This window comes from Takifugu flavidus, chromosome 14, assembly GCF_003711565.1.
Source record: "Takifugu flavidus isolate HTHZ2018 chromosome 14, ASM371156v2, whole genome shotgun sequence".
In the NCBI taxonomy this organism is placed as follows: Eukaryota; Metazoa; Chordata; class Actinopteri; order Tetraodontiformes; family Tetraodontidae; genus Takifugu; species Takifugu flavidus.
Genome location: NC_079533.1, coordinates 7,395,775 through 7,411,122, shown reverse-complemented (window position 1 = coordinate 7,411,122; position 15,348 = coordinate 7,395,775). Strand labels below are relative to the sequence as shown.

The 15,348-nt window shown below is 45.3% G+C and overlaps 3 protein-coding genes and 1 non-coding gene across 6 annotated transcripts; 2 read left to right on the top strand and 2 right to left on the bottom strand.

Moving 5' to 3' along the window:
- The first annotated feature begins 163 nt into the window (after nt 1-163).
- Nucleotides 164-1,978, top strand: rpl23a (ribosomal protein L23a). The gene is made up of 5 exons (XM_057055199.1): nt 164-321; nt 1,000-1,180; nt 1,369-1,545; nt 1,658-1,727; nt 1,922-1,978. Exons 1-5 carry the CDS (start codon nt 252-254, stop codon nt 1,934-1,936), a joined length of 513 nt encoding a protein of 170 aa, XP_056911179.1. The 5' UTR covers nt 164-251; the 3' UTR covers nt 1,937-1,978.
- LOC130538248 (small nucleolar RNA Z17) lies at nt 1,220-1,289 on the top strand. Its single transcript, XR_008953834.1, has one exon. It is a non-coding gene; the product is annotated as a small nucleolar RNA Z17 (small nucleolar RNA).
- birc2 (baculoviral IAP repeat containing 2) lies at nt 1,854-6,848 on the bottom strand. 2 transcript variants are annotated; one of them, XM_057055190.1, is made up of 13 exons: nt 6,551-6,848; nt 5,667-5,851; nt 5,308-5,588; nt 4,933-5,235; nt 4,579-4,858; nt 4,337-4,436; nt 4,179-4,257; nt 3,879-3,927; nt 3,461-3,703; nt 3,285-3,383; nt 3,047-3,202; nt 2,915-2,956; nt 1,854-2,789 (listed from the first exon to the last, which is right to left on the bottom strand). In XM_057055190.1, the coding sequence occupies exons 2-13, from the start codon at nt 5,758-5,760 to the stop codon at nt 2,596-2,598; spliced, it is 1,920 nt and encodes a 639-aa protein (XP_056911170.1). In that variant the 5' UTR covers nt 5,761-5,851; nt 6,551-6,848; the 3' UTR covers nt 1,854-2,595. The 2 variants fall into 2 exon arrangements, with proteins under 2 accessions (XP_056911170.1, XP_056911169.1); XM_057055189.1 differs by having other exon boundaries at nt 5,667-5,760.
- A 655-nt stretch (nt 6,849-7,503) lies between these two features.
- Nucleotides 7,504-14,898, bottom strand: LOC130537183 (transcriptional coactivator YAP1-like). Of its 2 annotated transcripts, XM_057053744.1 has the most exons (9): nt 14,360-14,898; nt 13,810-14,044; nt 12,285-12,484; nt 11,580-11,740; nt 10,633-10,734; nt 10,299-10,402; nt 10,084-10,202; nt 9,848-9,948; nt 7,504-9,759 (listed from the first exon to the last, which is right to left on the bottom strand). In XM_057053744.1, exons 2-9 carry the CDS (start codon nt 14,011-14,013, stop codon nt 9,578-9,580), a joined length of 1,173 nt encoding a protein of 390 aa, XP_056909724.1. In that variant the 5' UTR covers nt 14,014-14,044; nt 14,360-14,898; the 3' UTR covers nt 7,504-9,577. The 2 variants fall into 2 exon arrangements, with proteins under 2 accessions (XP_056909724.1, XP_056909725.1); XM_057053745.1 differs by lacking the exon at nt 10,633-10,734 and having other exon boundaries at nt 14,360-14,881.
- Nucleotides 14,899-15,348: the final 450 nt, after the last annotated feature.

Below are 15,348 nucleotides of genomic sequence, written 5' to 3'. Positions count from 1 at the left end.
ATGAGGATTCTCATAGAAAATGGAATATTTGGATATATGCTGTCAAGCCTGGAAAATTAATGAGGCAAACCCAAATATCACACCGTAATGAATTGTAAATACGGTGTGATGAAGGTATATGGTCACTTTTTGAACATGATCAAGTAGATCTTGCATCCCTTACAAAATAAAGAATAAAAAAGTAAGCGAACTAAAACCATCCTAATGCGTCTTTAGCCAAACTATCGCGAGACATATGCGAGATCTCGCCCATGCATTATACGCCGGTAAACCCCGCTCTATCGTCCTTTCCCAACATGGCACCGAAGGCGAAGAAGGAAGGTCTGTTAATCTTATATTTTGGTCGGAATAAAATGTGCAGTTTGTAATAAAAATGCGCACCCTATGATCGTTTGACGTGATCATAACACATAGATGAGACAATCCGGACGTTAGTGTTGTAAGAATAGAACTGAGAACCGAATGAATAAAAAGCTAAGGCACTGCGTCTCCGGCATGTTACTTGTGCTATAACGTGATGCTAAGCTAACAGTAGCACACTAATGGTAACCGTGATGACTACTAATCTGTCCTGTTGTTATATTTAACGTAAGTGTGTTTGTTTAATTGTCTCAGCTGGAACGTATACGCATTAAGATTGACGTGCCAAGTTTTGCCCAAATGCTATAACGAAGCTATATTGGAAACGTCACAGTAGCTACACGTGAAAGTTAGCTGGTTTACGGTGAAGTTGGTGTTAGTCCACAATATGTACACAACTGGATCTTTAGCTTTGGTGTAGCGTGACGTGTGACTGGATATTACTATCATCCAACCAGATTAATTTCAAATGTCATGCTAGGTTAAATCGCCTCATTCGCGGTACAGCCGGTAGCTTCATGCTGCTGCGGCGTTGGTTCCCCAACGCATCCATGGGGATCGCCACAAATGAGATGTTCCCCAAATCAACTTGTGCAATCCCGATTTTGGGCCAGTCATTAACACCACTGTCTATTTTAGTGGTCCCTGTCAAGACTGAAGCCAAGTCAAAGGCTCTGAAGGCCAAAAAGGCCGTGCTCAAGGGTGTACACAGCCAGAGGAGGAAGAAGATCAGGACTTCTCCAACCTTCCGTCGCCCCAAAACTCTGCGTCTCCGCAGGCAGCCCAAGTACCCTCGCAAAAGTGCTCCCCGTAGGAACAAGTAAGTTGCACTGACGGCTGTAAAGAAAAGTAGATACCTGATGCAAATGATGGTAAATAGCGATCAAAGTATGAAACTTGTGATTCCACATTCAAACTGCTGATGCACCCAAAACTACAACATGTGTAGCAGGTAAAGAGTGTTTAACTGTGACGATTGTGATCAAATGTCTGTTTCTACCTCTCTAGGTTGGATCACTATGCTATCATCAAGTTCCCCCTGACTACAGAGTCTGCCATGAAAAAGATAGAGGATAATAACACACTTGTGTTCATCGTGGACGTCAAGGCAAACAAACACCAGATCAAGCACGCTGTCAAGAAGCTGTATGACATTGATGTTGCCAAAGTCAACACTCTAATCAGGTAGGAACCTTTGGATGTCTGTTTTAACTAAACTATTTTGAATATGTAAGCAGTAACCATAATAATCTACCTCAGTTCGGGTCAGTAACTTGATCTTCTGTATCGTCTTCAGACCTGACGGTGAAAAGAAGGCGTACGTTCGTCTGGCACCAGATTACGATGCATTGGATGTTGCAAACAAGGTGAGTCTTCGTGAGGCCAGTCAAAGTCTAGAATTTAGCGTTCAGGAGTCCGTCCTGTGCAAGTGATGTAAACTTTTACTGTAGCTGAATGTATGTGATGCATTCAAAGGAACCACTGATGCCAGATACTTCAGGTACTGGTTTATTACGCCATGGTGAACACCATCTAATTGACATGTTTTCCTCCTTTGCAGATTGGCATCATCTAAACTGGCAGAAAGGGCTTGAATAAATATTTGTATTGACTAAAACTGGTGTTTGTCTGTTTTACATGTTTATATTTAATGAACATTGCCTAAATTCAGTTTTAATATTTCAAAGGAATGTTGAATTCCAAGTACGTGGCAGATGCCATATTTCTTGCATTGTTAAATTCCGGTGAAGAGGTGGGCTTGGGCAGTGTAAATATAAAAAAAGTACCCACGTTTTTTGGCTACGGGTTCTGCACAGAGGCTGGTTTATTACTTGGTCTTCAGTTTGGCATTGATTTAGCTGCTGTTAAGGCCACAACAGATCACGGCGGGTAATAACTAGTGCTTATAGTGGCAGATACTAAGACGTTAATACCAAAGTTTTCCTACATTCATTGGAAAGCAGCACGTGGAGGCCACGAGGCGTTTGCAATGTGACGAAAGATCGATAAATGAACCCATTTAGACGACCCAGTTTGAAAGTCAGAAAATAGAATTCTGGAATATTTCACGGCAGTATATTAGAACAGTTGTTAGGGAGATTTTAAATATGGTCCCATGTGGAGACTGACATCTTCGAAGACTGTAGAACAGGTTATTTTATGTTTGAGGTTCCACCGCAACCATCCTGATTACTTCAGCACTCAGTCATACTTCTGTGACACAGTCCAGGTGAGTTATGAGAGGAAGGTCCGTACGGTGCCCTTGACCAGGCCTCTGCAGATCGGACACTTCCTCAATGACGGTGCGCATTCTTTGCACACCACCAGATGTCCACAAGGGATGAAGACGATGTTGACCTCTTTATCCATGCACACCTTACAGGTACGCTCCTCCTGTAGGCGCCGCAGCTGCTCCTCCATGGGGAGGTCTGAAAATAGGACGGTCCGGAATTACGTGCACATAATTGGGTTTTTTTTTTTAAATACATCTTTGTGTGGAAATGATGACAAAAGAAGCGGTGCACGACTCGCTGATGCTGGCGTGTCGTCATACCTGAGAGGTCTTGGCTCGGCGACGAGGCTTCGCTCGACTGGGCTAAAGTTGCACATTTAAACTCTGTTAGATCATTCTTCAAACTCTCAAAACTGCAATTCAGTCAAGCTTCAGTGCGTGTTGGTAAAATACCCATGAGATCTCTGAGCAAGTGCACGTCATTCTTCTGGATCCAGTTGCGAAAGACCTCGGCTGCGGCGTTTCCCTTGGTGAGGACGAGCTCGATGAGCCGGGCCGTTTGCTGCTGGGCTGATGTTTGAGCCTTCAGGCCACTGTATTCCTCGTGAGCTGCGGGTTAAGGGAAAAGCAGTTACACAAAGGGAAATTTATCTAGTTGTAATCTTTGGCTGTCCAAAATAAACAGACTTACACAGCACATTTTGCTCTCTTAAGTGTTCTAGTACTGGCTCCACACTCTTCAGACGCTGGATCAGAGCTGCCTGGTGTCTCTTCACAAAGGTGAAACCATCTAAAGCAGCAAGAATTCACTGTAATGATCCCTGACAAAAACTGCAGATATAGACCCAGACGATGTGTGAACTGAACCTGATGCCATCGCCTCGGCCAGCATCTCCTTCTCCTCTTCCCGCTTCTGGTCCTCAGCACTCAACAGGTCTGAAACCAGTTCCTGGACTGTTCTGTAGTTCTCTCCACTGGTCAGGATTTTGCTTTGGACCGTTTGTTTGACTAGACTCCGCTCAAAGCCCATCTCTAAGGCAGACTTTATGACAGGAGTGTTCATCATGACAGCGTCTTCAGAACGCTCTTCTCCTGGACCAAGATGAACCACTGAAACAGTGATTGGAGAGTGTCATGCTGAGGACAATGTCCCCCTTTTACAAGATGGATTTTAGAGTAAAAAAGCCGAATTGTCACTGATATAGGCACTAAATAAGTTACAGCCACACAAGTAATTTTATCAAATCTTCAAAAGGTATATTAATCAGAAAAATTTCAAACTCACCAGGTGGATCAACAAATTCTCTGGAGGTGGTGTCTCCATTTGTTAAAAGCTTTTGACGGAGAAAACACAAGAATATCAATTGGTCCGCTTTGCTACCACAGATGAAAATGTGTGTGTGTGAGTGTGTGTGTTGCAAAAGTGAAGCCAGTGAGGCTTGATCACCCTCTGGTGGGGGGTTATAGGAAACTCTGCACCAAACTCAAAATGGGAAACACTAAATTTATTGTTTCCCAAGCTTTACTGGTTTGTCTTTTGTCCCATTGGATGAAATGGTGACGAACTCTGTCAATCTTTACTGACCTGCTCAAACAGCCGAGGAAACCGAGCCTGTATTTGATGAACAAAATCCTGTCCTCTCTCCTGGAGTAAGTACTCACACCTGCCCCACCATGGAAGATGCAAAACAACATCAAAAACATTCTTATTGGGAAACTGCAAGTATGTAAAGTGTCATTTACCGAGGAAACCATTTGGCGTGTTCCACCCAAGGGTCGTCACCAGACTCCCAGCACCGCAGGCCCCCATCACAGCAAAAGCACTTAACGTCATCATTACGACCTGGATGGGGGGGAAGCAAACATCCCAGTGTTGAAGTTAGGTGGCGACTTTTAAAAGGTCCACAGGAAACAAGCAGACGAGGCGTTCTGACCCCACGTAATCTGGAATCAGCTTCCGACGTCGGAATAAAGAGCGACCTTACCTACGTAGTAGAAACCAGCTTTCGCCAGCTGATCGGGCCGCACGGGGATACGAGACGGCCAGTTGACAAAGGTTAGCAACCTTTCTTCGCTCTGCTGCATGGCGGGGTTGGACACATTACTGAGGGCAGGGACTCCCGCAGACAGCTGAGACGTTAATCCCCCGGGTGCTGCTCCGGCCAACGAGATGTTGTCGGCTCTGTCCCCGCGCACAAATCGGCAGTTGGGATAATGCCTCTGATGTTCAGACATGGCTCTGTCGCCCGGCTCCCAGTTACTCAACTGCAAACAAACACTGGAGTGTTGCTGTCCGTGGGTGAACCGCGGACCGCTATTGCCCCCGCGCTGATACACACCTGCCCTCCACAGCTGAAGCAGGCCACTCTGTCCCCCTGGCTGAGGTAGTAGAAGCCCGCCTTGGCGAGCTCAGCGGGCGTTATGATGGTGAGTGTCCAGGAGTGGAAGGATTCCAAGCGGTCCTGTTCTCTGCGCATGTTGGGGTTGTGACACGTTGGTCTCTGGTGGGACATGTCCTCAACGCCACGAGATATAAGTGGGCTTGAGGGTGGCGGAGCGGAGAAACCCATGTTCAGATAGCCGACTGGCTCTTCACCTTGGTTTGCCGATGGGTTGGGAACAGCTGGCCCGGCACCAGAAAGCTACACGTAAAAGCAGATAATTAAGTAAAAAAATAAATATTAAATGATAAAAAAAACTTCTGTTGATCTTACTGGAATAGCTGGAGCAATACGAAGTGGGGAAAAGGCAGAGTGCGAGGAGGAGAGGAGGTTCGACGTGGACGGGAGGCTCTGGATGAACGAGCAAGACGGCGACAGCTGCCTGTGTTTTTCGGTGGGACAGTCTCCAGCCTGCCAGCCCTCGGCTGTCACGTTGCACTTGAAACACTGCACGCGGTCGCCCACCCCCGTGTAGAACCAGCCGGCCCGGGCCAGGCTACGCTCAGTCACCCCCGAAGTCGGAAATCGCGCAAAGGTAGAGATGCGATAGAGTTCTGTTGATAGAAGAAAGAGGAGAATTGTAATCACACCGGCACAAAAACACAACCTAACGCAATGGACGCGGCACTCACCTGAGGAGTTGTCATACTGCAGGTCAGGTGGCGGACAGTTGCGACACAGCCCCATCAAAAACGGGTTGTTCTTGAGTTGAACGAGTGTTTCCATCTTTGTATGAAAGCAGAGCAATATGAGAGTAAAGGTGGGTCCTCCCAGGGGGGGTCAGGGCTGAGCAAAGAGCCAGGATCTCACAGACACACTAAAGAGAGCGAAGAAGTTTCAGTGTTTCCCATTAGGCTCTTATTCAGTATTGTGTAGTTAGCATTTGCTCAATAAATGAAAAACTGACAGAATGCCAAATAATAACGGATATTACGAATAACTTCAAATTCGCCCTTTTAGTTGTTTATCAGTCACATCAATTTCTAGTGAATCCGATAAGAGGTTCCGTCCAATGATACATTCTCTTGGTATTTCCGCGACAACAAATGACATAATTGTTGGAACGCCCCATAGCCAAAGAGATTCGTTTTTTTTCTTTTCATTATTATAGTGCACAATTCGTCTGAAAATGTCGAATTCTATGGCTGCTCTTCTCATTACGTCAGGTACTTTCCGCACCTCATGCCGTTCACGCACTTCCGGTTTTAGCCTCGTTACGTAAACACTTCTGCTTTGGCCAACTTTATTAGCGACGTTTAACATCTAACATCTATTTGACAGCCATTTTAAATTTGAAAGAGTGTAAAAAGCCCAATTTTAAACGTTCGGGAGGATAATATTTCGAATTTAGGGACGCCGTGTAGCGTAAAAGGGCTACGTGTTCGCTCAACAGAGAAATTGCATGCTAGCGCTAAACAAACGGCACTTTTGGTTCATAATACCTCACAGCTCGGACAAAAACAATCACGTAAAACGGCATAAACGGAGTAAATGACGAGAGTCGAGTCTCACTCACCTGCTGTGTGAGTCAGCCGGTGCAGAAAGTCCCAATTTCGTCCTGGAAGCTTCTCGGTGCGACCGAGGTGCTGCTTCCGGTTAACGAACGAAACAAAAAGCGGCCCAACTCTTCCAGCCCTTCTGGACGAAACCGATATCCACGTCTTTCCCCTGAAATGTTCGCTTTCATCTTATTCCCTCCACCACATCATTTGCAAAAATCACACTAAATTGTTAAAACCAAATATTTTTCTTCATTAAAATCAAACGTCATTATTCTACGTAGAGGAACACGGTGACATATAATCCTTAGAGTTCTTGAATAAGAGTCAGTTATTTGTGCTGTTGAGGGTTGACTCGCCTCAGAGGAATGTCCCATGCGCTTCCCGTTAAACGAAACTTTAAGGGGAGATTGACTCTTGCGTTGTTTTGCTTGGAAAGTCCCCCAAATACATTTTTAAAACCCGTTTTAAAAGCAAACTGAGTGGGTCCATGAGTGAAACACCAACAAGATCTTAAAAGAATAGGGGAATGAAGCAGAGGGTAAAGCCCTGCCAAGCAGCTCATTTTCTCAACTATTGTGACTTGTACCGGAACTATGGTATAGAGTGTATTTATATAGGCAGCAATATATGTATATAGGCAGCAGTAATATAAGGTCACACAACATAAGTTGCTTCATGATCAAAGCCTCCCATTTACTGCTTGGAAGATCAAAGGTCAAAGACCCTCCAGGATCTGGAGGGTCTTTGACCTTTGATCTGGAGTCCAGAATGCAGAACATCACCTGAACTTAATAGTCACCTTTGACCTTTTCTTGAAAATTTCATTAAACTCCATTGATAAATTTCAAGTTATTTCACCACCGGCCAGACAAAGCCGGCTGTCCTATACCTTGGCCGAGGTAACAAACAAAAACTGATTAAATAACGAGGACCATCAACCACAGACAGGGCACACGCCCCGTGCCACTTTCATGTATATTTAAAAGTTTATTAACAAGAAAGTCCTTTAAAATGATTACATTGATAGTAAGAAGAAATATATTTATGTTAAGCACATGCATAAAAAAGGTACAAAACAAATCTCATTGCCTCCAAACTAAATATGATAAACATTTGTATATGTAGAATACTCAGCAAGTGTCATGCATGCTAAGATAAATAAAAGGCTAGGTAGTGTGTTGCATTACATGTATGAAAAGTAAGTGATGTAGCTCTTCATTTGAGGATGTGGCATCTTACATTTGTATCCATATTGTACTGTACATGTAAAAAGAAATCTGCTTGGAAGAAATGCTCTCGTTAATAATTAATAGCTTCAAATTCAAATGAGCACACTGCGGAAACAACCCAGCGTATAAAAACAGATTACATAATAATAATGCGGTTTAAGTAAACATGGAGTTGAAGACATCACCATGTTAGTTTGCCTTCAGCGTCAGAGCACCAGACAGCACTTGCAGTTAGAAGAAAATGCACCACAGCATCTGCTAGAATGTTTGCTAGCAGTTTAATACCAGAAGAGTCTCCACTAATCTCATTTAAGCACAGACGAGGACATTTTTTTTGTTGCCGTTTTGGCTAACTTATCAGAAAACTGACATTTAATTTCCTCGGGTCTATACGCTTTTCTTTACAGCTCAAATATCTTCAAAGGGATGAAATTTGAGTTCCTTTAATCAAATGGAAAACGGCACGTATCGTCTTAAAACTTTAAAAAAGGCACTCTTTCTTTTGTTGTAGAAATAAAACACATTTTCCAGGCATATTTTTGTGGTAAACAACTATTAAGCAGATGCCAGAACATTGCTTAGTGGGTGAGGCAGCGGGATTAGGTTAGCAAAAATAATGCTCATTAAATGATGGGAAAGGTGCCTTCCCACCTGCACTGCATAGAAACTTAAACGCACAGCAATATGGGACAGGTTGCAGCTAAAATTGCCTTTGTTTTTCCCATAAGGACAAAAAAAACATCCAATCCCAGTAAACTGAATTGTTCAGAAAACATCAACCTGGCAAGTTAATTAAAACAGCAAAATAATAATCATAACCATCAAATATCAAGCCACTAAACACTGCATCTGCACTGACGAGGTCGTGCGACCTTGGCTGCATTTTAGGAGATAAAACCTTTGACAAACGCGACCTTCACCATCGAAACTGGAGCGGACACAACGAAAGGAGTGAAGATCTTAACTGTAAAAACATGTCAAATGTTGCAAAAATCAAACGCTACTGTGTATTCACGGGCTTCTCGCGGCGGGACTGTTCTGCAGCTGTGATTCTCCCTTCAGATGTCAGCAAAGACGTAGCTTATCTTCTTTAGTTAAAAAGACTAAATTCTGAGCAAGTCCACAACCTCCTGATGAGTTTGGGAACAGCTTCTCGTGGCCATTTTAACCTGTTGAACATTAGTGTTCTTCACCTGGCTCAGCGCCACCTAGTGCCCTCATCTTGTAGTGTTTTTTTTTGGCTTCATGGAACCAACATAGTGTTGACTGAAGATAAATTATCTGACTCCTGTTATGTTTTTGACATCAGCGGATATAAAAGTAGAAAATTTAAGGCTCGCTGAGGTAGGAGCAGTACATGTTACCCCACAAGCAATAGAAATAGAGGGAATATCACATTTCCTGTTAAAATTAAATATATTTAGAACATATTTTAATGTTAGTCTAACACTTTTTTGAGCATGATTGCCAAACTGCAAATTTCAATGACTCCACGGAGTGTGTTTTTAATGCTGCAGATAGGAGTATCCAGGTGTAGTGATGGCTAATACGGCAAAAGGATTGTCTCTAAAATATGGACGCTCCATAAGAAAAGGGGAGAGCGCCAGCGGCTTACCAGCATCTGTGAGATTCGGAGATCTGTTCCTCAAAGAGCGAGTATTTGTTAGGTATCCGTCACACAACAGCAGCGCCTCCTCTCAGGAACGCTCTTCTGTACCATTTCTGAAGCAAAAAAAACCAAAAACATCTCTCCGGAAGTCTCAGTCGCGTGACAGCGACTCGACGTCTCACCGTATCTCAGGGGCGGTTCGCCTATAGCCAGGTGAGCAGGCTGTCTCTGTCCATGTGTGACCCAGAGAGAACGGTCTCCATGTCCATCAGGAGGTCCGAACCCAGACCCTCTGGGATGCAGGGGATTAGCTCCTCGCCCTCGGACATGGGCAGCACGGGCATCGACTCCTGCAAGGTCATCGAGGAGGCGTCGCCGGAATCACCTGCAGACACCACCAAAGAAGACACATTGGACTCGACTGGACATCGAGTCCGTGCTAAAAGCCTCGTGCTCAATTCTCAGCACCTTACCAGTGTCCATGTGATCTACGGAGCTCAACATGTGGTCCGACGTGCGGGGCAGGCTGCTGACGCTCAGACCGCTGTCCGTGCTCTCGTTGCGTGAGTGGGCGCTGCAAGAGACCACGCCCACAACCTGATCACCGAGTTTAGAGGAGCCAAAACCCGCCGGCACGAATCACAGTGTAGCCAAAAGGTGGTAAACAAGGCCAAGAAACAGTAACAAAAAAGCGGTTACGTCCACTCACCCGTTGAGTGTGGGTTCATGGTTCGGAGCTCTGATCCTGACATCCAGGGGTGGGACGAGCATCTGCGTGTTCCTGTCATGGTCTAACCCTCCGGACACCTGGTTCCTTCCTGCTGCCTCCTATGGTGCACAAGCACACACCAGCTTTCCTCACACCAGTGTTCAGTCCCAAAACCTCCCAGATTTGATCGGGCCTGATGATAGTGGCGCACTGACCTGTGGGGGGATTTGTGGGGGGAGGCCTTGCTGCTGCCTCATCCGCTCCTTTTCCTGCCTCTGCTGCAACGACAAGCCAAGAATGTTGGGGTTCATCTTCTGGGCTGCAACATACAAATCACATGACAGGGACCTTTTGATGATTTAGAAAACACTTCTGCTGGGGACAAAACATGTCTGAAATGTCATATGTGAGATACAACATGTCAAAAACTTTGCGATCTTTCTTATTTTCATTGCCAAAACTGTGGGAATGGACAATAGAAAACCAAAATATATTTAAAAAAAAAAAAAAGTGGTCAATTCAGGAGACACAAATTCGACAGTGTGCTACCTAGACGCGGGTCGACCCATGTGGTGGTCTTATTTATGTGATCGATGTAGTACACCTCTCCATCTGCTGTCACAGCCTGCTCCCAGCCTTCAGGTAGTGGACCTGAATAGCAGTGAAAGTAAACAGTGAGAAGGCAAATGATGGATGGAGTGCATGGAGAGTACAAATTAGAATCTGGCCCGTGTCTGTGTGGTTTCTAGCTCATGTTCTCCTCATCAGAGTGTCTGCTCGGTAGGCCACTTTCATCAAGATACCGAGACCAAGATGCGAGACACATCTTTATGATTTTGAATGACTGACAAAAGCAGGGGGATTGCACAATGATGAAAGTGTGTATCGACACACACGTCAGCCAGTGTGCCACCGTGATACACTGACCTTGATCAACTGTGCATGTGCAAAGACGTTTGGCCACAGGGGGGCAGCAAATACCACAAAACAGAGACGGTTGCCTTCATTGACTCCTGAAGGAAACGTCTGAGTTTATGGTGCGACAAGATCCATCACACAGACGATCACCTACATCCCCACCAAACCTCAGTATGAAATATTAATGAACTAATTTAGATTAAACGTGAATGCACTCATTCCCTTACAATTAAAGTCTGGAGTGGGAGGTGTGTTTTTTTTCCACCTAAGCACGCCTCCTTTGCCTCAGTTTTGCTGTAAGTTAATGGAACTACTAATAAAAAAAATAGTAAAAAAAATACTACAGTTTGGATCTAGTGTTTTTAAAAAAAAAAAAAAGACAAAAATGCCTAATCCATACTAATGTTATATTTCTAAGGATCCACTCTACATATACTTCCCAAAGTCACGACCAAAAGGGAATCCCTCAGAAAACCACACCCAGACTCGTCCTACTGCTGCTGAAGCTCTGAAAAGCAGGTCTGAGCTTTAAAAAGAAACTGGATTATAACGAGGGGGTGGAAGAGCGAGAGCGATACCTGTCTCCGGGCTCATGTTGTTTTGGGGTTGTGTGGCGGGCTGCGCCGGGTTGCTGAGGGAGTGTGTGTGGACCGGGGTGCCGGCGATGGGACGCTGAGCCGCAGCCGACTGGAGCTGCGCAATTCGGGGGTCGTGCCAAGTGGTTGTCTTATCCAGGTGGCTGCGAACACACACGACAAGCCTGAACAAATCTGCATCTGTGACGTCACGGCAACCTGATGGATGGGAAGCACGAGGCACACTTGGGCTCAGACCTGCTCTACCTGTACTACCAGATGTGCGTGTGCATCTGCACGCTGGAGCCGCGCGGCACGGCTCGTGCTGCCGCGGCCTTTGACAGGGGAGCGAGCTGACGGGCCATGAATGAAACCGACTGAAACCACGCCGGTTGCAAAACCCGTTGGAACGTTCTCTGCTCGCCTGCAACTGATTAGTCAGACCTGCAGTGTCGACAGCCCTGTTTTTACTTTCCTTTTACTTTTAATGCTTTTGGGTTGGTTTGTTTTTTTGAAGAGGGACTGTGACAGGAATGGAAATAAAACTGAAGAACATTCTTCTAAAACCTGTCAGAGCTCTGCACTTTTGTGCATTTTAATTTAAATGGGAAAGTTTAGGGAAATGCAAGACGGCATTTTTATATTAATTAGAGTAAAACACCTCAAGTAATCGGCAGTGCCGAAGTTTAAAATCATGCAAAGTCTTACTTGAGAAAGTAACGTTGGCCAGTAGGCGTTTTGGCCATTTCCCAACCGTGGGGGAGTGGCACATCATCAGGGATAATGGGTGCTGCTGCGACATCGGGGGCCTGGGCGGAGAGCGAGTTGACTGGCAGGGAGGCAGGGGAGGAATGGGCGCGGATGTGATGAGGAGTCAGAGAGCTGCACACACCTCCGTCGGAACTGGCCTGACGAGAAAGGAGCAGGGTTAACAGCAACTCAGGGGAAGAGCCAGGAACCAGCCAGGAACCAGAAAATAAACCCCAGGATGTGAAAGTTTATCAAGTTCGAGTCACGTGGACGTCAGATTAGACATTGGTGAACTCCGTCATTGTCCTTATCCTCAACGAGCTGGACACATGTCCTCTCTGACATCATGTTAGCTGCAGGTCAAACTCACTACTAAACACAGATGAGGATTTGAATGAACTAGTAAACAAGAGTTAACAGAGTTTCCAAACATTAACGTTTTCTCTTTTCCATCAATAACACAGTGAATTCTGCCATAACAGAACAAAACTAATTCCCAAAGATGTTAAAAATGGAGCCACAGTCTTCCACCAACACCAGCAGAAGAGCCCCGTATAGTTATAAAGTTCGTCTAATCTCTGCTAATTTGGATCAGATTGGGATTGTGAGGAATTGGAGCAACATAAAATTAAATAACATGCATAAAAATAACAAAAACTAACATTACATTTTTTATTACCTGTTCTTTTCAGTATTTTGCCACCATCATTAAGAAAAGATATAATTTTCCTGAACCCAAACTAGGACAGATAAAAATAGCCTCATTTGATCCCTCCTGAAATAATGTGATCTGGTTAATTTCCGATTACTTGTCATGAAAACCTGACTTTTAAAAATTTTATTTCTAAGAGTAACAATTTCTTATGGAGAAAAACTGTCAGAAAAGTGGAAAAAATCCTCTAGATGATGTTTATGTCACAGTGCAGATATCCAGTTAGATGTGATATATAAGGAAGGTTTATCAATTATCAACTATCAACGAGATTGCTTGACTATGTTCAAAAATGCAAATACATCTTTACAAAAGTAAAGAAAACAGGCTCAGCGTTGAGGCAAAACTAACCCATCGAGCAGGAATCAGTTCTGCTGGCGCTTATAGAACTAATTCATTCCTGCTTTTTCTTTTTGCCCACTTAACAAGATTTTGCTCATCCGACACACTGCTGGAACTCTGAGGCATCATTTCAAACACACCAACGTGAAATGAAACTGTTGTTTTTATGTTTCTGATGCGCAATTTATTTAAGCCTGGTGCAGTGAGAAAATGTGGCCTTTAAATTAACTGACAGTTGCACCACACACACACACACACACACACACACACACCACACACACACACACACACACAGAGAATTGGAGGCTTTTATTATTGTTTCTATCCTGTTAGGTTAACGTTGGCAAACCCAATGAGAACATCTGACTACCGCTGGATCCCCCTGCAGCGGTGCTGCTGCAGGCTGTGGTGCGTGTATCGGGGGCCTACTTGTCTGGAGTGGCCCCGAGAATCCGGCTGCCTGAAGAAGGAGTCCGGCAGCTTCCTCATCCTCATGGGCAGAGACGGCGGCTGGCGGCTCGCCTTGCTGGGGTTCATCACCGCGCTGAAAAGGGCCTCCAGCTCCGTCTGCGAGTCCCCGCGGACGTGCACAATCTGCTGCCCGGCCGGAGGCGCGCCGTGGTGCGCGTCCATGTCGCCAAAGTTCGGTGTCGCCGCTAAAAATCTAAGTTTTGACACACAAAACGAGACCAAAAGAGCACAAAGTCGAGGCGCGTTAGAAGTGGACGCTGGGGCGCTGCGGTTCTGGTCGGATTTGTTTACAATTTCTGTCCCCACCAGCACCCCCCCCCCAACAGCCCCCCTTTTGAACTTTTGTGTCCTTGCGTGTCTGTTTCGAGCCGTAACATCTCGGAGATTTAATCGACTGCGGAAAGAAAACCGGTCCCCGGGCACGAAAGTCGAAGGAGAGCCATTTAAAAGCGGCTTCGCTGTCAGAAATCAATGTGAGCATTGTAGAAGTTACATGCCTCCCACATACCTTCAAGCAGACAGACCGTTTCCCCCCTTCTCTCTCTCCCTGAGTCTGTATTCCTGCAGGGGAAACGAGAAACTGAAGAAATCACAGCCTGGGAAAGGAAAAGCCCCGCACAGCCAGGCCGACAGCGAGCTCCGATGCAAACTCCAGGGCGAGAAATTTGTGAAGTTTCTTCTAAACAAACAAATACACGTGAAAGCACTTAGAGCAAAGTGATTTCAGCGAGACTTCCAAACTTTTTTCACGTCCACTGCTCAGTCCAGATTCATGTGATAGTGCGGAGGGGCGGGGTTGCTGGGTTTAAAGCCGCCGCAGTTGCGGGGTGAAATATTTCACTCCCAGGACAGACATAAACCACCAGCACAAGCAAAACAAGTTATTAAGTCGCGTTATATTTGCACGTTTACTAAAGAAGGCACGTTCAGCCTCGGAAACCACATTGGGATTATAAATTATTTCAATGGAATCTGCTTTGAAAGTGCTGTTTGCAGTTTTTTTGGGGGTTTGTTTGGTCCGAAGTTGGAACTAGAGATCGTTTGAGAGGAGACGTAAGACTCAACTGCCGCGTTTGGGTCATTTTTCCTACTCTTGGCCTGCTCTGAGACTTTTTTTTTCCTATGGTGGGGGTTGGGGAGGGGATATTGGGAAGTTGCACTGAGAAAACATCCGCCCCTGATGAGGCCAACCCAGCTGGAGCCTGTTTGTCCGTGCGCAGCCGCAGCGCGCCCTCTAGCGGAAGCCATGCGCACAGCCCGCCGAGGCTCAGCTGGCCCGCATGTTGAACCCAAGGATGTGAGAAATGGCCTCAAATGAAATCCCCAGAACTTTCAGAAGAATCTCAGTTCATTCAGTCCACATTACGCACTAATGGGGGGGAAATGAAAATATATTGATGATCTGTGTTGATAGTTTAAAAGAATTAAGTCCAATATGTAAGTGAGGGCTACCTCTGCAAATGTAAAGCCCCCCATAATAATAATAAATAAAGACTA